The 21,593-nt window shown below is 45.4% G+C and overlaps 1 protein-coding gene and 1 non-coding gene across 6 annotated transcripts in view; one reads left to right on the forward strand and one right to left on the reverse strand.

Annotated features, from left to right (window-relative positions):
* The first annotated feature begins 5,769 nt into the window (after positions 1-5,769).
* Positions 5,770-6,115, forward strand: LOC138759743 (small Cajal body-specific RNA 2). Its single transcript, XR_011355071.1, has one exon. It is a non-coding gene; the product is annotated as a small Cajal body-specific RNA 2 (non-coding RNA).
* Positions 6,116-12,443: 6,328 nt separating this feature from the next.
* Positions 12,444-21,593, reverse strand: part of tmem260 (transmembrane protein 260) — an 81,726-nt gene continuing 72,576 nt past the window's right edge. For all 5 annotated transcript variants that reach the window (XM_069929362.1, XM_069929363.1, XM_069929359.1 and 2 more), the window contains 4 exons: positions 16,892-17,068; positions 14,664-14,717; positions 13,093-13,183; positions 12,444-12,947 (listed from right to left, as the gene is read on the reverse strand). In XM_069929362.1, coding sequence (XP_069785463.1) covers positions 12,702-12,947; positions 13,093-13,183; positions 14,664-14,717; positions 16,892-17,068 — 568 coding nt within the window. In that variant the 3' untranslated portion in view covers positions 12,444-12,701. The remainder of the gene's footprint in view (positions 12,948-13,092; positions 13,184-14,663; positions 14,718-16,891; positions 17,069-21,593) is intronic.

A 21,593-nucleotide genomic window follows, 5' to 3' on the forward strand; every position in this document is an offset into this window, starting at 1 on the left:
AAAATCTAAAAAGTCCAGACTGAGCCAATCCCCTAGCAGTCCGGATTTTACAACTTCTGCTGTGTGTGATTCATGTACCAGAACACCTTGGGGCCTTATATTTTCAGTCTCTCCACTTAGATCATCTGCCTTTTGAGTCCTCATACCAAAGTGCATGAGCTCAAACTTCCCCCACATCAGTCTCCATTTTCGAAGTTTTCACCCACTAACTCAATCTATCCTTAGCCCTTTGCGGAATCACATTGACCCTATCACTATGTGCTCTGCTACCTATTGTGTCATCTGCAAACTTGGAAACCTTACAATTTGTTCCCTCCTCCGGGTCATTAAGTGAGGACCAAGATCCGAACACAAATAACATCCCTACAGCCTAAGAGGACTCTGAACTTTGCATCCTCCCCACTTAACAACTATCCAGCTTTGTATCCAGAAAGCTTGTATATGCAGCTGTTCCCATATCCAAACCACCAATGCAGATTGTGAGCTGCTGGGGCTTCAGTACAATCCCAATTGCACCTCACCATTTGGGTGGCACGGTTAGCATCGCAGTTAGCGCAACACTATTACAGCGCCGGTTACCTGGGTCCGAATCTTATAGTGACCTATCGTAGGCATTCAACATCTCCTCACTTGTCAAGAAGGTCAGATTTCAGATTTATTGTCAGAGAACTATTTATTTATTTATTCCGCCCTATTTATTTATTTATTCATTCATTCATTCATTCGATCTATTTGCTTATTTGTTTACCTCGAAGTGTAAGGAACCAAGGTCGGGGAGGGGGCCTAGTCAGGCGGCAGGTTTAAAAAGGGCAGGACAGGTTACCTTGCTTTTCAGTTGGTGAGGACCCAAGAGAGTCGCTTATGGTCGAAATCTTTATTTATTTATTTAGATTTGTATTGGGCTAAGCGGCTATTTATTTATTTAGCCGTATGGAGGGCTAAGCGTTTATTTACTTAGATGTGTAGAGGGACTAGGGTTAGCAGAGTTTAAGGGTCTGCCTATTTATCTGTTTGTTTGTTATTTATTTAGATGTGTAGAGGGACTGAGAGAGGCAGCTGCGAGTTGATTTTTGGGAGACAGTAAATGGGTAATTAGGTTAATTGGTAGAGGGCCAATGAAAGGAGTGAGAGGTAAAGGAATGGCCAAGGGAGTGAGTGGCACAGGAAAGGATTGGGGCATTGAGGCTTTGGCAAGCAGAGGCTGAGGTAAGGTTTGGTGTTGTTTTTGTTGATCTTAATTACTCTAATTTAAATTGAAGAGCGGGTGATGGAGACGGTTGGGGTGGTCCTGTACTCCGATTGCAGGATGTGGGAGGTCAGGGACTGCACAGATGTTCCTGATGACTACACCTGCAAAAGGGGCATCCAGTTGCAACTCCTGGGAGAATGGGTTAGGGAACTGGAGTTGCAGCTGGATGAACTGCGGATCATAAGGGGGATAGAGGCAGTGACAGATAGGAGTTACGGGGAGGCAGTCACCCCCCAAAAGTTAGGAGTCAGAGAAATGGGTGACTGTGAGGAAAGGGAAAGGGGGGGAGACAGGCAGTACAGAGTACCCCAGCAGCCATTCTCCCTCAACAACAAATATATTACTTTTGGGGAATGATCTACAGGGGACAAGTCATGGAGGTTGGGTCTCTGGCACAGGGGTTGGACCCTTGGCTCAGAAGGGAAGTGGGGAGAAGAGTAAGGTTCTTGTAGTTGGGGACTCACTGGTTAGGGGAGCAGATGGGAGGTTTGCTGGATGAGATCAGGGCTCCCGCGGGGAGGTGGGGGGTATATTGCCTCCCGGGTGCCAGGGACAGGGATGTCTCTGATCGAGTCCACAGCATCCTGGAGGGGGAGGGGGAGCAGCCAGAAGTCGTGACCCATGTTGGGGACCAATGACATAGTTAGAAGTGGGGATGAGGTTCTGAAGAGGAATCAAAGAGAGTTAGGGAAGAAGTTGAAAAGCAAGACCTCAAGGGTAGCAATCTCAGGATTGCTGCCTGTGCTACGTGCTAGTGAGGGTAGAAATAGGGATTATTGGGATCTCTTCTGGGGCAAGTCTGACATGTACAAAAGAGATGGGCTGCACTTGAACTGGAGGGGGACCAATATCCTGGCGGGCAGGTTTGCTAGAGCTGTTGGGGAGAGTTTAAACTAGTTTGGCAGGGAGGATGGAATCAGAATGAGGGTATGGAGATTAGGGAGGAAGAACACCTAGAATGGAAGGAAGCGAAGGAACAGAACATAAAAATAAATGCAGTAGGGAAGAAGGTAAAGGTAGTTGGTAACAAAAGGAATATATGTGGAGGACATTCTCTCAAGTGCATATACTTTAAAGCAAGGAGAATGAGCTTAAGGCATGGATCGACATATTGGAAATACGATATTGTGGCCATCAGTGAAACTTGGTTGCAGGAAGGGTATGTTTGGCAGGAAAATATTCCAGAATTCCATTGTTTTGGGCATGATAAAACAGGGAGGATAAAAGGTGGAGAAGTTGCATTGTGTATTAGAGAGAACATTACAGCAGTGCTGTGGCAGGATGGTTTGGTGGGATTGTCCAGCAAGGCTATTTGAGTAGAATTGAGGAATGGCAGAGGTATGAATACATTAATGGGAGTGTATTATAGACCACCAAATGGGCTGAGGGAATTAGAGGAGCAAATTTGTAAGGAGATTGCATATATGTGTAATAAACATAAGGTGGTAGTTATGGGACATTTCAATTTTCCGAACATTAACTGGGACATACAGTAAGAGGGCCGGATAGGGTAGACTTAAGTGTGTTCAGGAAAGTTTTCTTATCAATATGTAGGAGAACCGACTCGAGAGGGGGCAGTATTGGATCTCCTATTAGGGAATGAGATAGGTCAGGTGACAGAGGTGCAACGGGGGATTCTCGGAGCCGGAGAATACAGCTGCAGGAGGAGGGTTAGGTCAGTGCTCCTCCTGGTTTGTGATGGGGAACACTTAGGGTCTAGTGATCACAATACTATTAGTTTTAGGCTAGTAATGGAAAAAAATAGAGATGGACTAAAGGTTGAGATTCTTGATTGGAAGAAAGCAAATTTCAAGGGGGATGAGAAAAGATTTGTTGGGTGTGGATTGGGATGTTATTTTCAGGGAAGAATGTAATGTATAAATGGAGGATATTCAAAGAAGAAGTTCTGAGAGCGCAGAGTCGATCTGTCCCTGTGAGGATTAAAAGAAAGGTTAGAAACTGTAGGGAGCCTTGGTTTTCAGAAGATATTGGGAATTTGGTTTGGGGGAAGAGGGATGTGTACCACAGGTATAAACAGCAGGGAATGGATGAACTGCTTGAGGAATATAAAAAGTGTGTTTATAAAAAACAAAAAAATTAGAAAGGTTAAAGGAGATATGAAGCTGCTTTGGTAGGCAAAGTAAAAATAAATCCAAAGGTACATTACAAGTAATAGAGATAAAATTGGACCCCTTGAAGATTGTGGAGGGGGGGGGGGTGGGGGGAAGGGAGTAAGTAAGGTCCGTGAAAAGCCAGAGGAGGTGGGTGAAATTTTAAACAAATTTTTTTTCTTCAGTATTCACTAAGGAAAAGAATATTGAGCGCGATAAAGTGAAGAAATATGGTAGGGAGGTCATGGAATGTATAAGAATTAATGAGGAGATAGTGTTGGATATATTGAAAAAGATCAAGGTGGATAAATCTCCAGGTCCTGACAAAATATTCCCTCGAATCCTGAGGGAGGTTAGTGAACAAATAGTGGGGGCGTTGACAGAAATATTTAAAATGTCACTGTGCCGGAGGACTGGAGAGTGGCTCACGTTGTTCTGCTGTTCAAAAAAGGATCCAAAGGGAAACCTGGTAAAAAAATAGTCCTGTCAGTCTCTCCCCTCCTCCCCACCGGCTGTCAGTCCTCCTCCCACCCCTCCAGCTGTCAGTCTCCTCCTCCCACCCCTCCAGCTGTCAGTCTCCCCCTCCCCTCCAGCTGTCAGTCTCCCCCTCCCCTCCAGCTGTCAGTCTCCCCCTCCCCTCCAGCTGTCAGTCTCCCCCTCCCCTCCAGCTGTCAGTCTCCCCCTCCCCTCCAGCTGTCAGTCTCCCCCTCCCCTCCAGCTGTCAGTCTCCCCCTCCCCTCCAGCTGTCAGTCTCCCCCTCCCCTCCAGCTGTCAGTCTCCCCCTCCCCTCCAGCTGTCAGTCTCCCCCTCCCCTCCAGCTGTCAGTCTCCCCCTCCCCTCCAGCTGTCAGTCTCCCCCTCCCCTCCAGCTGTCAGTCTCCCCCTCCCCTCCAGCTGTCAGTCTCCCCCTCCCATCCATCAATGCCGACCCCTCTCCTCTTGCCCCCGCAGCAGCCGACCCCTCTCCTCACCCCCGCAGCAGCCAAACTCTTCCACTCTCCCCCCCACCCCCCACATTCTCCCACTTCTCCACCCCGGGCCCTGGCAGAGACCCCTCTCTCCTCCCGATCACTGCAGACACTTCAGCAGGGGTTTCCCTGTGACACCAGTGTGTGGGTTGGCCATTTTACTGTTCAGACTGCCGGTCAACATGTCCTGGTAAGTTTAACTGGGTTTCCTGACTACCTCTGAGGTAGGACAGGGACCCGGTTGCCTTTGGACGACACTGACCGGGTTGGACCCTTTCAAGCTGCCTTTACAAGGCAGTTTGAAAGCACCTACTCTGTGTGTGTTATGTCTGGTTGTGTGTCTGCATGCTTTTCACCGAAGAACGCTGTTTCGTGGGTTGTACTTGAGCAATCAGATGGAATCTCGAGCAAAGACTGTGCTGCTGCAGGGACTCGGCGTCCAGGGTGGGAATGGTGGCTTAGGACATGGGGAGAGGCGGAACATAAAGGGGTGACGAGAGAGGGAATCTCCATTCCCATGATGGTCTCGAAAAGGGCCCTGTCCCAAACGTGGACAGACCATGGAGTACAAAACACTCCCAGACCGTAGCTGCTGGAGAAGCCCCGCTGGGCTTTCAGCATCCGCAGGAGGTCAAGGTCTGTTACTGACGTTTCAGGCAGTATTTGCTTACTCCTTGAGGAAGGGCTTGGGCCCGAAAGGTTGGTCTCGATCTTCTGTACCCCTTGTGAGCGCTGCCGGCGGGGCTCCTCCAGCAACTACTGTGTGTTGGCTGCAATCACAGTAGCCGCTTTCAGGTGCTCCGATGCAGATCATGCACCGGCAGAGGCGGCTGGGGGAGTGCAGCTGGGACAGGTTCAGGTGGCCGCGGAGAAGACGCCTTTCTGTCGCCCGAACGCGCCAGCTGAAGGAGAGCCGCGTCTGAGCGAATGCCGGCTCCTGTGGACTGTTTCCGTGGTCCCACTGCTGCTTTCAGGTGCAACGGGGGATTCTCGGAGCCGGAGAATACAGCTGCAGGAGGAGGGTTAGGTCAGTACTCCTCCTGGCCGGGTTCCCCGCTTTCAGGTGGCCACCCGACAGCTTCATTGGGGTCGAATAGGCGGCTTTACAGTCGGGTATTCTGGCCACCTGAAAGCGGCTCCAGTCCGTGATTCATTCAGCCTCTCATTGTCCACCTTTCCTTCCTGTTTACTTTGCTCACGCCCGGGCTTTATTTTTATTTTAATATAACCGATCTTTAATTGCGCACCACCTATGTGCCGTTTCCAACGCCAGCTGAAAAAGTGTCCATGAGAAAGCCCGACACTGACACTTCGCTGCGATGTGGGCGGGCGCCCAAGTGGGAGGTCCAGTCAGCGAGCGGCAAAGGGCGACTCTTGCCGCCAGTCAACTCGTCGTCAGTGTATAAAAGGAGCGAACGGAGGCGCCATTTTTAGAGGCGACGCGGTGCGTGAGAGGGAGCGGATGTGTGGGAGAGTGAGTGTGTGCGAGGGAGCGCGGGTGTGTGCGAGAGTGAGTGTGTGCGAGGGAGCGCGGGTATGTGCGAGAGGTGGAGGAGAGGTGAGTGTGTGAGGCGAGGCCGCGTCGCCGCTCCCCCCCCCTACACTGATCTTATTTGATCGGCCGGCGATTCCCGGGCCCCGGGCCGAGGTGATGAGATCCCGCGTGCGAGCTTCAGGCGGTGAGCGGAGCGGCGGCCAAGCCCCGGGCAAAGCGGAGGTGATGAACCGATCAGATAGACGAGGCCGCGGCACAGCCCGGCCGCTGAGTATCGAGCGATTCTGATCCGCAAAAATGTCCCCGGTGGTTGTGGGGGGGGGAGGGAGGGGGAAGGGAGTCGGCGGGAGAGAGATGATGATGGGGGAGTTGGGTAGATGGAATGGGTGAAGGGGAGCCCGAGGAATAACACTGCCCTACCCCCCCTCCCCGCATTCCTGTTCAATGCCTGCTTTCCAAGCATGACCTTCACTCAAAGATTAGAACTGGCTATTACCCTTTCTAATTTTCTTTACATGTATCTGAGATGACGTGCTTTTGGATACGTTTATATATTAAACAAAAAAAAATTAACAAAAGAAAAATCAGAGCTGAGGCCTACTATTTAATAATCAGAAGATGTGGTCTTGTGATCCATTGGTGGGGGAGACATTGCCTCAATATTGGGGCAGAGATGAGGAACTGCTTTTCCCAGAGGGTGGTGAATCTTTTGAGAGCCCCCTGGCCAGCTGCTTCACAGCTTGGTACTGTTGCTGTAGGGAACTGGATCAGTGGTCAATCTGCAGGATCACTGGAGTCTCTCTCTACCCCCCCCCCCCCCCCATCAGTGTGATCCTCTGGGATTGTCTGAAGAGGACCCCTTCCACATTGCACAACACAGCACCTTTCAGCTGCTCATTTTGGGGAAGGGACATCATTGTATCAGCCAGCACCGCCAGGCTGAGGAACAGCTTCTTCCCAGGGGCAGTGAGAAGGCTGAACAATCAAAGGAACTGCTCACATTAACCATCCAAAACACTAATTTGTCCAAAACAATATTTATTTATTTTGATATATATCATACTTGTCCTGCATATGTGTTATTTGTCTGTATGTGTGTAATGTCTGGTTGTGTGTCTGCATATTTTTCTACTGAGGACTGGAGAACGCTGTTTCGTTGGGTTGTACAATCAGGTGACAATAAATTTGACGAAGATGAGGTCTTCCATTCCAGAACATCTGGAATGGCCTTCAAAAAACTTGGTTTCCTCTCTTGCCTCCCTTTTGCCCTAAGACACATCAAAAATAGGAATCCCTTTGTTCACACCTTCCACCCCACCAGCCTCTGCATCCAACATTATCATCTGTAATTTCTGCCAATGACATGTCCTCTGCCCTCTCTGCTTTCTGTCTGGACCGCTCCTTATGGGACTCCCTCATTCATTCATTCTCACAAATTGCCTCTTTGGTTGCTACCCCAGTGACCAGGAGAAAAACACTTGCACCTACACCTCTTCCCTCAACACCAATCAAGGCCCCAACCAGTCCTTCCAGGTGAAGTAACCCTTAATGTGAATTTGCAGGGGTCATTTTCTGCATCCAGTGCTCCCATTGTGGCCTCCTGTACATGGGAGAGACTGGACACAGACTTGGAGATTGCTTCATTGTGCAATGTTACTCTCCACTGCAACTTCCACGCCAACATATTGTCTCTTTGCCTATTCCTGTGCCTCCTTTCCTCTAGCTTCCCACCCCCCCCTTCCCTCTCCTATCAGAGAGCTACCCCCTTCCCATCACTTGACTGTTTTCTACTACCCACATGTGCTCCATCACCAGCCCCCACCACCTTTTTCAGGCACCTAGCTGTTTTTAGTTATACCTGATGAAGGGCCCAGACTCAAATTGTTGGTTACTTTAGTGGTACTAACTGCAGAGCTGAAGAAACAGCTTACTGGAGAAAAGTCAACTTCCAACTGTTTTTAAACAATCACACACTTCATAAAGGGGAGTGATGTCAATGCGCCTCACAAAGGGGAGTGAAGTTAACGTGCTGCAGAGTCATTGTCTCTCTGACAACATGCCAGCAGGGAAGCAACGTGCTCTCAACCCACGTGGGTCTGCAAACGCAGGCTTCTGGGCAAAGAAGGGGAGCCCACACCATTCTGTCCCAGCTGCTCAGTGTGGCGATTCTGCTTATCCAGCTGTGCGGCCACTCGTTCTGCCACATCACCCCCCCTCCCAAGAATCATCACAACTTTGGGTATTTTAGGATGGTGTCCCCAGCGCTTAGGAGGTTGGACATGCACAGTTCAGCAATATCCATGTGTGCAGGCTTCAGTCTGTCTCATGTAAAAATAGCACCGTAGATCCATTGTGCTGCAGAACTTTATAAGGCCCCTCGTAAGGTTGCTGCTGGAGTGTAGCGTGGGAATGGGCATTGAACAAAAGCATAAGTAGAGTCGAGATCAGCAGGAATGTGTGTAGGCTGTGATCCATGACAAGTTGCTGAAACCGGAGCCAGGGAACCCATCTTCTTGTAATTCCTCTGTAACCAAGGATCTACCTTTGGCTAGAGAAAGAATGATGCCTACCAGCACTAGGAGTGGAGTGCCGTAAACTAATTCTGAAGAGGTCTCCAGGTCATCCTCAGGTGCTGTTCTAATTCCCCACAGCACCCACAGTAACTCATCTGCCCACTGAGGTCTGTTAAGTCTTCCCTGCAAAGCTTGTTTCAGATGCTGGTGGAAATGTTCCATTAGCCTGCAGGTGATACGCCGTAGTATAGTGTAATTGCATACTGTGCTCAAGAAAATATCTGTAATGTTTGATGGCCAGATAAAGCACTAACTTCTTGCAGTTGAAAACGCTGTACTTTAATTCAGACAGGCATAGGTGGCAGCTGAAAAATGCCAGGGGTTGCCAGTGACCACTGAGTATCTGTTCTAGGACCGCCCCCATGGCGAAGTCTGATGCATCTGATGTGAGCGCAAGTGGGGCGTGCATATGGGGGTGGGCCAACATGGTTATCTTTGAAAGTGCCTCTTTTGCTTTTTCAAATGCTTCTATGGCCTTTGTAGTTCAGAGCAGTTTTTTAGGTTTGCCGGTGGGGATGTGGAACAAGGGCTTCATGAACCTGGCAGCTACTGGGACGAACCTGTTACAAAAGTTAACTATTCCAAGGAATTCTTCTATTTCTTTAACTGTAGTGGGCTTTTGGAAAGCCCAAATGGCTGATACTTTGGAAGCAGGGTTGTGCCTGCATTCGAAATCCTGTGTCCCAAAAAGTCGCTGGCCACTAAGATATCATCAAGGTAGACAAAAAGGAAAGGCAAATCTCTCGTGAAGGTGTCCATTAAACATTGGAATGTTTAAGGCCGAAAAGCATCCTCAGAAACTCAAATAAACCAAATGGAATAATAATGGCTGTTTTAGGGATGTCCTCTGGGTGCACAGGGATTTGGTGATAACCAAAGTCCACCTTCGAGAAGATACATTTTCCATGGAGGTTGGTGGCAAAATCTTGAATGTGTGGTATTGGATACCTATCGGGCCCAGTTGTGCCGTTGAAATGTCGGTAATCTCCACAAGCTCTTAGGCCACCAAATGCTTTGGGCACCATAATGGAGTGGCAGTGCCAAAGGATTATCAGACCTTCAGATGATGCCTCATTCCTCCATCGTTTTGAACCTTTTTTTGGCCTGTAGTAGCTGGTCAGGGAGAAGTCTCTGTCCCTTGGAATGTTGGGAAGGGTCGGTGGTGGTTAAGTAGCATGTAATTCTATGACGTGGAGAGACTAAATGGAAATCTGGAGTTAAGTAGTTCAGGAAACTGCTAATAGGTTCACAAAATTATCAGTCGTGAGTGCACACAGCTGTGTTGCCAGCCGATGTCCTGAAGAAAGTGGGCAAGAGTAGAATAGTGGTGTTGATGAAACGGCATTCTTTCATGTCTACCAACAAATGGTATGCCCTCAGGAAGTCCACTCCCAAAATGGGCTGCCCTATGGCTACTAGCGTGAAAGTCCAGCAATAAGGTGTGTTGCCTAATACCAGTTGTATCGACTTGGAACCATAACTACTAATCATTGTGCCTTTGGCAGCACGCAAGTTGGCTTGAGGCATTCGAGATTCCCACTCATAAGAGGATGGCGGGAAGATACTGAGCTGAACTGAGTCGACGAGCAGTTTGCATCCCATGCGTGGATCAGTGATATATAACAGGCCAGTCTTTGCCAACTGCCGAGGCCATCAGTGGGTTGGCATTGTCATTTCCCTGGGAGTCAACCACATAACTGCACGGTGGCACACAGCAAGACATATTCCTGCCCCACTTTGGTAGAAACACCACTCACTGTTCTCCATGGCTTTTTCTTCCTCAGCAGCTCGTGGAGTGCCGTAGAACTGGCGGCTGCATTGATAACTGTCCAAGGTGACCTACTGAAACTTTGCCACGGTAGGCTGTAGAACCCTGTGAAGTCTGTCTGCCTCCCTTGCCACTTTCATTGTTTTGGTGAAGGGAGCAGCAGGGCGATGTCACGAGGGAGCCGTTCCAAGAAGGCTGCCTTGAACATTAATTAAGCAGTTGAAATAGACGTCTGCTAACGCAAGCATTTCATTCATCAGTTCTGATGGCCGTCTGTCTCCCAAACCGTCGAGGTGGAGTAAGGATGTGCCTCTTTCCATGTCAGACATGCCAAAAGTCGTGAGGAGGTGTGCCTTTAAAAGCACTGTATTTATCCTCCTCGGGCAGTTGTTGATAGAAGCATCTACCTTGGCAGCGAATCTTCATCTAATGAGGCGATTACATGTCAGAATTTGGTGGCCTCATTTGTTATGTTCCTAGTGTGGAACTGAGCCTCAGCCTGCTGGAATCATGGCCATGGTCTGTGAGGCCAGAAGGTGAGCAGTTTCATATCCATTCTGTAGTTTTTTCACTGTTGGGGCTCAAAAGACGTTGATCTGTCGGGATCACCAATTTAGTGGGACTAACTGCAGAGCTCAAGGAACACAACTACCTGAGAAGAGTCAACTTTCAACTGTTTATTTTAAATAATCGCGCGCCTCATAAAGTGGAGTGATGTCAGTGCGCCTCATAAAGGGGAGTGAAGTTAGCGCACTGAAGAGTCATCGTCTCTGGCAACATGCCAGCAGGGAAGCAACAGGCTCTCAACTTATGCAGGTCTACAAACGGGCTTCTGGGCAAAGAAGGGGAGCCCATTCTGTCCTGGCCGATCGATGTAGCAATTCTGCCTGTCCAACTTGTACTCTTTGCTATATCCATTGCACGCTTGTGCAATTTAAAAAACCGATTTCCAACCTTTTCTAGCTGACTGAGCTGAAACATTAACTGTTTCTATCTACAGACAGCTTTATCTTGTTTTTTTATTTAAACTTTTTTTTAAAAATTGAGTGTTTTAATTACACATGGATACAGTTCTGGGTTCAATCTGTTCCCCGCTGTTCTCTCCTGGAGTTGCTATTTGCATGCATACATACATTTATTTCTAGTTGTGCCCTAGTCTGCAGCCTTCAAATCAAGTGAATCCTTGCCTTTTGTGGAAGTGTTTCAAATTGCCACGATCATTGAGAATCTTTTTCTAATTTGGGATTAGACCCACTCTCAACACAGTACCATGGAGCAGATTGATATGTCAGTGCAGCTCCATTGTTCTGAAATGAGTTGTTTAAACTATGGTCCTATCTGCCAACTCGGGTAGAGATAAAAGTTCTATCGTTACATTAAAAATAAGAGCAGGAGTCATCCGTCTGGCCCATCGAGCCTGCTCTACCATTCAAAATCATGGCTGATATGGCTGTGGACTCAGCTCCACCCACCTTTTTCCTACAACTCTTAATTCCCAAACTGCAAAAATCTAACTGGCTCAATTACATTTAACAAGATAGCATCCACTGTTTCCTTGGCAGAGAATTCCACTGATTCATAGCTCGCTGGGAAAAGCAGTTCCTGATTTCCATCCTAAATCTACTGAATCTTGAGTCTGTGTCCTCTAACTCTTCTAGTTCCACCTCCCAGAGGAAACAACTTAATTTGCCTATAATCTTACCTTTCCAGAATTTCAAACTATACTTCAGGTTCAGCCTCACCAGAACAGCAATAGAATACTACTCTGCTATAGCCAAGAAAATCGGATGCTTTGACCCTAACATTGCTGTTCTTGGTGCATGCATCTTCAAGGAGAAAGTGCTTTTCTGTGAATGAGTTAATCCACTGTGCTTTCCTGATGGAATTAGTTAATAATATGAACAGCTCACAATGTGCTTAGGTCATGAACACTTATGTCCCATGCACTTTTGGCCAAGGAGATCTGCTCTGACTTAGGAAGAAAACTTGACCATATCTTAGTAATTCTGGACAGCAATATCAAGATGGAAAAGTGATAGATGGCAGTGTAGGGAAGGCCAACTCTAAAGGAGTTCTTAGGATAAAATATTGAGGCAATGTCCCCAGATTAATTGACCAAGTAAGGAACCCTAAATGTACCTGCATCCTGTGTACCCATATATGCTGGACTAATCTCCCATTAACCTGGCCCCTAAAGAAATTGCAGTATGAAAAATCTTGAACTTCAGATCTATTAAATTACCAATTTACTTTTTAATAAACACAGTCAACTATTAAAAATATAATTTCATAATTTATCATTCAAAGTGACATACAGTATAAAACAATGCAATCTCATCCACTATGGTGAACTATCTATTGAAGTGATTACATATCAGAATTCTTTCAAGTTAAAACCATTTGTCTACATACACCAGACAGACTTTGTACAGTCCTGATTTGCAAGACTCAACAATTTTGATTGGTCTATACATTCTGAGGTTGCTTGGATCAACAAACAATTAAAATCATCTTGACTATGGTATTGGCATGCTTTCCTCATCCTCTGTACAGTTTCTTTACTCTCTTTTGCTCCTCCTTCAAGTGTCCAATGACCTGAATAATGGCATCTCTTTGTGCATCATCTGGTGCTTTGGCCACATAGAGTGAAAAATGTTTGATGGTTTCGGACAGAAGAAACTCTGGGTCAATAGCATTATGCCGCAACATCCTCTCGCAGACTATTGCATAGTTCTTGTGCCAATTAACAGGATGATTCTCTGCAGTGACCAACTCCTGATACATCTGAGAAAGCAAAAGTTTGGAAATGAGGACTGGGTAATTGGTTTCATTTGTAGCATCAGTCAGAGAGGCAGTAGTGACAGAGGCTAAACGAACACCAAACTTGGGCCAATAGAAGTGGGTGAAGGGTAAAGGACAAGAATTTTACCTGATAGGCCAATGTATATAGCTGCAACTTCACTGATTCTGGCTGTGCTGGGCTCTCGGCCAATTCAAATAAAAAGAATGGCATCTTCATTCTGCAAAACCCCAAATTAGACACAATATCTGAAGGTACTTTTGTGATGGATGTATGAATATGCACACACAGACAAAACGAATATGTGGATAGACATTTTTTAATCTTAAAAATAATCAAGTCATAGAAATGGATGTTTGTGGGAGTTGTTCCATATTTGCATTTAATCCCCATTAGTATGTTTCCTATTCCCTTGGTGTAAAACCCCAGTTTATAGTACCACTTTAACTGCTGTCCTATCAATAAGTTTCTTCTTTTTAAAATACTTTTTATTGATTTGGTAGAGAGAAATATTACATGTTATATTATGCCTACATATTATGTGAATATGTGATTTATACATTGTCTTGTACACAATGCTCGAATAAAATGGAAATTTCCTTATGAAAACTTCACCTCATATTCTAATATGGCATAATCATTGTTTACCTAATTAATCTACTTATAATGAAAAAGAAAAAAAAGGAAAAAATCCATTCTAATCCTACCCCTCCCACTAATCAGGGTCACCAGCAAATAATATGTAAAGAATGAAGTCTCAGCCTCTGGACATCAGACAGGAAACCCTCAGAGCATATATATTCAATTTGTGATAATAGTCCATGAATGGGCCCCATATCTTGTCAAATTCAACCTTGATCACTTCTAATTTTCTCCAAATTCAAGACACAATGTCCTGTACTCATTCCATATGAGCTGGTGCTTTTATCTTTCCATTTCATCAAAATTGCTCATTTGGCTGTCAATGAAGTAAAAACTACTATTTTTTTAAAAATTAAATTCAAGTAAATATTTTCCTCTTGAGAATAGCCAAACAAAGCAATAAAAGGACATGGTTCCAATTTAATCCTAAGAATCTCTGATAAAGTTTGGAAAAATAGTTCTGTCAATAATGTTTAATCTGCTCTGCACTCTATCCAATGCTGATATTCAAAGGTACATCAATCAAAAGTGTTCACCATTCAATAGATGTTATCTAAGCAAATCTTAGAAAATTCTGTCGTAAAACTTCTCTATATTCTAGCACTTCCGTTATAAAGATTAACATTCCAATAGTCAAATGTAGTCAGATGCAAACAAAAACTTCAGTTACATGCATAAAGATCCTTGAATTTCTTTCATCCCCATTCTAGTTGAACTAGAATGAAATTGACAACTGAAATTGAAAGACTTTCTTCATTCTGAGAACCCCATGATAAATTTAATCCGCAAATAAAACAACTTTTTTGGATCAAAATGAACTGTTGGCATCCCAGCACAGAGCTACATGGTTAGTTAATAACAAAATCATACTGTTCATTAGTTGAATTGAAGTAATTTAAAATGCCCTGGCTTTGGACCCTTTCAGCTACAAAGAATGATGATTACCAATAATATTCTTAGATAGAAATGGGAATTGAGGGAGGTATGGAGAAAGGAGGAAAACAGTGTGGGGAGATGCAATTACACCATTAGGTATGTACTGAGAAGAGCTGGTTTACCTGGCTTGCCACATCTCTTCATTTGCCACAGCTTCCCATGAAAATTGATTGTGGCTGAAAGATAAAAAGCATTTGATGTCACAGCAGCAATAACCTATCAGTAACCTAAGGTCATGGGATGGATAAGCTCCTAAAGATCACAAAGGGAAGAGATAGTGATAAAAGAGATCATTGTAAATCAGATTGTAGTTAATGCACAAAAGTGCTCACAAAAGTGCTGGAGAAGCAGGTCCCCCAACAACCACAGGTGGCAAAGATATATAACCAACATTTCGAGTTCTTATATATCTTTGCCTCCTATGGATGCTGCAGGACCTGCTGAGTTTCTCCAGCACTTTTTTGTATTAACTACAACCTGTTTGCAGACTTTTGTTTCACATCATTATGAATCAATCTTTAAGAATGTTAGGCTCTTGAATAGGGCTAATTTCCTTTTGCCTCTGCATCAATCTGATTACATTAAGCTCATTTTTTTTATCAACACATCTACAAAATATAGACATCCAAAGGATAGAGCAGGGGACTCAAACTCAATTTACCCGGGGGCCGCTGGAGGTAGAGTCTGGGTGAGGCTGGGCCGCATCAGGTTTTCCACAAGAAAAGTTCTTACAAAAACATTCCAATGTTATCAAATGTCTTTATTTTTATTTTTTTAAACACAAAATAAGATGAAAAAATAAATAAATTAACAATTCATAAGAAAAAAAAATAAAATCAATCAGTAATAAATAAATAAAATGAAAATAATAATAATACAGCAGATATAGAAGACTGAAGAAACCACATATAGTTGCTGACTGGAGAAATGTAATTAATATTCAGATTCAAATGTGTGTATTAACAGTTCTTTAACTTACTGAACGTGAATGGAACATTGAACATAAACTGTTATGAACATGTCTTCTTCTGCCTATTTCTTACTGCTAGAGATCTGGCAGCGCTTCCTCTCGCATAGCCGAGCCACATTTGGCTTAAGGGAGGAGGCAGTTGAGACCCTCAGTAGTGCTTGAAGATGCTCGTCAGTAAGTCTGGACCTGTACTTGGACTTATTGAAGTTCGCGCGTGAAGCGGGAGCGGCCGCGGAAATTGCGCATGTGCCGCGTGCATATAATGACAAATAGAAAATGCACACAAATATGCTTATATTCGCAATAAGCCCAGCCGATGTCCCACCTCCGAGAGCAATATACCCCACCACACAACACTGAAAAGTGCCAATTGTATCAAACTCGCGGGCTGCACTAACATTAAACTTTCATATTAAGGTGGGGCCACAAACTATCATCTCGAAGGCCGCAGTTGGCCTGCAGGCCGCAAGTTTGAGACCCCTGGGATAGAGAAAAACAATCAAAATTATATTCCCCAAAATCCTTCAGTTCTTCAAATCAAAGTACACTTGTGAATTAGACATGTACTTGTAAGAAAGAAGTTAAATTGTATCTGAAATAACTGGGAAAAATTAAGAACCAGAGAACGCTGTTTTGTTGGGTTGTACAATCAGATGACAATAAACTTGAATTGACAAATAACCTGCTTTCTCTCAGGTCAACAGACTGAGGTTAGTGAGGTCGACAGAAGATGCCATTTTGGCCCCAGCTATTCATGATCTGTCAGATTTGTGCATTTTCTAAGCTTGCTGACAAAACAGTTTGTTGGGATTATGAGAGGTGGAAGAGATGCAAGGAGACTTCAATGAAATGTTACCAAGCTGAGTCAATGGACAAAAATATGGCCCGCCAATATAAAGTAAGAAGTTAGCCACCTTCATGCATTAATTGGAAAAGAATGATAGGTATTTTTTTAATGAAAAGCTGGGTAATGAAAGCCTACATGAAGGTGCAGGATGTGATTAGATGACAAATGATAAGTGGTCTTATGAGAAGATTTGATACAGGAGGAATTAGAGACAGGTTTTACTATTTTTGATTTTATCTCATATTTCTAATATTCTCCAATTCTTTTGCTTTTTGATTACCACATAGCACGATTTCTACCCTCCAACCGCATCTTAAAATCCCAGTCACAGACCAGTGCTCCACTGACAATTTCCTCCCAGCCCTGAAAACCATTTGACACCTACTCTCCTGTCCTGTCCCATAACACTGATACCTATTGTGAAGTTAACTCCCCTAATAATGATAATAACTTAAATCACCTGCACCCTTGTAACATGTAACATGCCACTGATTACAGCTCCCAGGTCCACAATGCACACCAATGACACCTACCTGCCATACTCCTCTGTCCAGTTGTACAAGTACTTGGTGCGCTGGATCCAGTTTTCAGGGCTGAATAGACTGGTGGAATGTACCAGCTTTTCACACACCCCCCATGGCCAGAGGGAGTAACTCTGCTTCCAACTGGAGTCTCCTTCATGCAGCCCAATACATACAAAGATGTCCTTACTGAAAGAACACAGGATTTTAGGTCAATAAGTGGAAGTAATTCCAGCCTTCTGGAGTATCAAAGCACCTTCGTTTCACATCAAGGAAGCAATTCCCATCTAGAGCAGATGGAAATTTTAGTGTGGAGGTTTACTCTTGTTCATTCCTTCATTTATGGCAGGGGTGTCAAACTCAAATTCACGAAGGGCCAAAATTAAAAACTTGGACTAAGTCGAGGGCCGAACTAAATATTTATTGAAAATTTTCAACAACATCTGCATGTTTTCTCTTCTTTCAACATATGTAATGTTAAACTTTAGAATATAACTTTAGGAGGATAATGTTACAGGTCAGGAGTAGGTAGCTCAAGTTCACCCTTTGCTTGACCTGAGGGAACCCTATGGAGATGTAGTCAGCATTCACAGGCTGTGTCCATTTTGGCCTGCATCAGGACTCAGCATTTCCTGCTCACTCCTCAGGCTCTAGGCCTCTATTCACCCTCGACCCACCATCCCTCTACCTGACCAGTCCTTTACCCAACCTCTACTCACCCCTCACTCCACTCGCTCTGCCTCTACCCATCCCATCCTATACACGTCCCTCTACTGCCTCTCCCCTCAACCTGTTCCTCCCTCTACCCGTCTCTCACCCTCTAATCACCCCTCCCCTACTCACCCTGCCCCTCCCCTTTTACCTCTTCCCTATCCACCCCTCCTTCTACTCATCCCTCCCTCTAACTGCCCCTCGCACCACCATAACTTCCCCTGCCCATTACTCCTCACCTACACCCTCTGCCCACCCCTGCTTACCCACCCACTCAGGCCCAGCGCGCTGCCGATCAGCCTTTGCGGACAGCCACCATCTCTCTCTTCACGTGCAGGGCCGAACCAGCCGTCCCTGGGGTCAGTGCGGGTGCAAGCGCTGAAGGCCGTGGCGACCGGGAGAAGTGCGCTCGCGCTGTGGAAGGGCCGTCCGGTGCCAATTGCGCGGCTCGCGCTGCCCGGGGGCCGTGCGCAGCCTGCCATGCCCGTCGCGCCGACAGGCAATCACAGGCGCTCGCCCATCCGCCGCACCGCTCGACAGGTGGGAGAAGTGACTGGTTGTGCGGGGAGCCTTCCAACCGGCTTGCCGGCTGATGACATCGACAGACTTCTCGTGTTACAATTTCTCGTGTTACAATGGGGAAGGATGTGCAATGAAGGGGGAGGATGGTGGGGGTGACATTACCAAAAAACAGCATCGGCTCTCGCTGCAGGGCGGGCCAGCTCTAATACATTTTTGAAATGATCTTGCGGGCCAAATTTGGCCCGCGGGCCAGAGTTTGACATGTGTGCTCTATGGGTTTCTTCAAGTTACCATCCTGATATTCCATGTATGGGTGGCAACAAACGGTGATGGGCTTCCTATCATTGGCAGGGTTTGATTTCATTGCAAGGAAGGATCTCCAAATGCATTCAAAACGTAGTCAAATAAGTGACAACCACTGGTTATTTTTATTAATGGATGGTTGGGGGGGGGGGTGGGTGAAATGTGAGGGGGACAAACACAAATACAAAAGGCAAGCAAGAAATAGGATTTTGAAAGAGAAAAGAAGGGAAGAAGTGGATTGGTACAAAGAAAATTACAGAACGGTACAGGCCCTTTGGCCTTTGATGTGCCAACTCATACATTCCTTAAAAAAAAATACTAAACCATTCCTACCTTGTAATCCTCTTATTATTCTTCCATCCACGTACTTGTCTAAGAGTCTCTTAAATGCCCCTAATGCATCATTTCAAAATCTGCCTCACCACCAACCCTGGCAAGGCATTTCAGGCACCCAAAACTTTAAAAAAAAACTTACCCCTGATGTCTCCCCCTAAACTTTCCTCCCTTCACTTTGTACATGTCCTCTGGTGTTTGCTATTCCCGCCCTGGGAAAAATAGTGCTGGCTGTCCACCCTATCTATACCTCTCAGAATCTTGTAGACCTCGATCAAGTCTCCTCTCATCCTTCTATGCTCCAAAGAGAAAGGTCCCAGCTCTGCTAAACTTGCCTCATAAGACACTTTCCAATCCAGGCAACATTCTGGTAAATCACTCTACATCCTCTCCATAGCTTCTGCATTCTATAATGAGGTGACCATAACCGCACACAATACTCCATCTCTCATTAGAGATTTGTAGAGTTGCAACATGACATCTCTTGAACTCAATTCCCCTATTAATGAAGCCCAACATATCATAGGCTTTCATAACTATCCCATCAACCTGTGCAGCAACTTTGAGGGATGTATTGATTTGGACCCAAGGTCCCTCTGTTCCTCCATGCTCTGAAGTAACCGACCATTAGCCCTGTACTCAGCCTTCAGGTTTGTCTTCCAAAATGCATCAAACCACACAACTGGTTTGAACTCCATCTTGCCACTTTTCCACCCAACTCTGCATCTTGTCTATATCCTTTTGTAATCTACAACAACCTTCAACACCATCCACAACTCCAACCTTCGTATCATCTGCAAACTTACTGACCCATCCTTCTGCCTCATCAAGGTCATGTACAAAGATCACCAAGGGCAGGGGTCCCAGAACAGATCCTTGCAAAACTCCACTAGTCACTGACCTCCAGGCGGGAAACTTTCCTTCCACTACTACCCTCTGTTTTCTACATGCAAGCCATTTAAAAAAAAAATCCAGTCAAGAATCCCATGCCACACGACTTTCTGAACAAGTTTCTCATGGGGGACCTTATCAAATGCCATACTAAAATCCATTTAGACCACCCTACCCTCATCGATTTTCTTTGTTATCTCCACAAAAACCTCAACTAGGCTCAAGCATCCTATATGTAATGTATACTTCCTTCTTCCTCTTGACTAGCTGCCTCTCCTGTTTTGTCAATCATGGTTCCTTTTTCCTACCATCTTTTCCCTGTCCCAAAAGGGACAAACCTATCTTGAACCCAGCACAAGTGGTCCTTAAACTTCTTCCATATTACTTCTGTATTTTCACCTTTGAACATGTTTCCAAATTACCCTCGTTAGTTCCTGCCTCATACTATTGTAATTAGCTCTTCCCCAATCAAACACTTTACCATTTTGTCTGCTTTTATCCCTATCCAGAGCCATGCTAAAGCTTAGGGAGTTGTGGTCACTCTCACCAAAATGTTCACCCACCAAGAGGTCCACCACCTAGCCAGGCTCATTACCCAGAAAAGATCCAGTATGGCCTCTCCTCTTGTTGGCTGGTCCACATACTGTGTTAGGAATCCTTCTTGAACACACCTGACCAATTCAGCCTCAACTATCCCTCTTGCAAAGTGCCAATCAATATTAAGGAAGTTGAAGTCTCCCATAACAACAAACCTGTTTTTCTTGCATCATTCCAAAATCTTCCTGCATATCTGCTCCTTGGTGTCCCGAGGACTATCGGGTCTATAGACTACTCCTAGTACAGTGATTGCTCCCTTTCTATTTCTGACTTCCACCCACACTGTCTCAGGAGACTCTCCCTCCCGCTATTCCCTCTAAGCTGTGTGCTTGTGCGCGCGCATGCACGCTTTGCAACCAGTGCACAAAGGAAATTATTGTGCACACAAAAGGTCAGTACCTAACATAATGTAGTTATATAGAATACTATGTTACTTTGTAGCATACAATCATACTTGTACTAAACTAAACCTGCCAATACAGTTTTATTAGCCATGAGAGATAGGCTGTGGCAAAATTATCTTGAAACAATTTCAAGTTTATATTTGCACAAGCATCCAATGTGCACATACTTTTGTCACAGGAAAAAAATTGCACAAGATTTTTGTGTACACTACTAAAAATTAGAGGGAACATTGCCCCCTCAGCAGTATCCCCCCCCCCCTTCTATAGTCGTGATACTATCTCTGACCAGTAATGCAACTCCCCCACTCGTATCTCCCATCTTATTCCTTTTAAAATACTTCAGCCCCGGTACCTCCATCAGCCAATCCTGCCCTTCTTCCAGCCAAGTCTATGTAACGCCCACATCGTAGTTCCACGTACTGATCCATGCTTTTAAGTAAATCCCCTTTATTCCGAATACTCCCAGCAGTGAAATAAATACATTTCAAACCTTCTAACTGACAACATTTATGTATTGTCCCATGCCTGTCCTTCGTCACAAGTTCAAAACACCTGGCATCATGCTTTTGACCTTCAACCCTATTGGCTGCACTCTCATTCTGGTTCCCACCCCCTGGCAAAACAACTTTAAACCCTCTCCAACAGCTCTAGCAAACCTGCCTGCCAGGATACTGGTCCCTTTCCCGTCCTATTTGTACAGATCAGACCTTCCCCAGAAGAAATCCCAATGAACCACAAATCTGAACTCCTGCCCCCTGCACCAACTCTTCAACCACACATTCATCTGCCATAACTTCCTATTCGTACTGTCTCTGGTATGTGGCACAGGCATCAATCCCGAGATTACCACCCTTGAGGTCCTGCCTTTTAACTTCTAACTTCCTATATTCCCTGTTCAAGACCACATGAATCATGACATCTGGCTGCTCACCCTCTCCCTTCAGAATGCTATG

The sequence above is a fragment of the Narcine bancroftii genome, chromosome 3 (assembly GCF_036971445.1).
Source record: "Narcine bancroftii isolate sNarBan1 chromosome 3, sNarBan1.hap1, whole genome shotgun sequence".
Taxonomy (NCBI): domain Eukaryota; kingdom Metazoa; phylum Chordata; class Chondrichthyes; order Torpediniformes; family Narcinidae; genus Narcine; species Narcine bancroftii.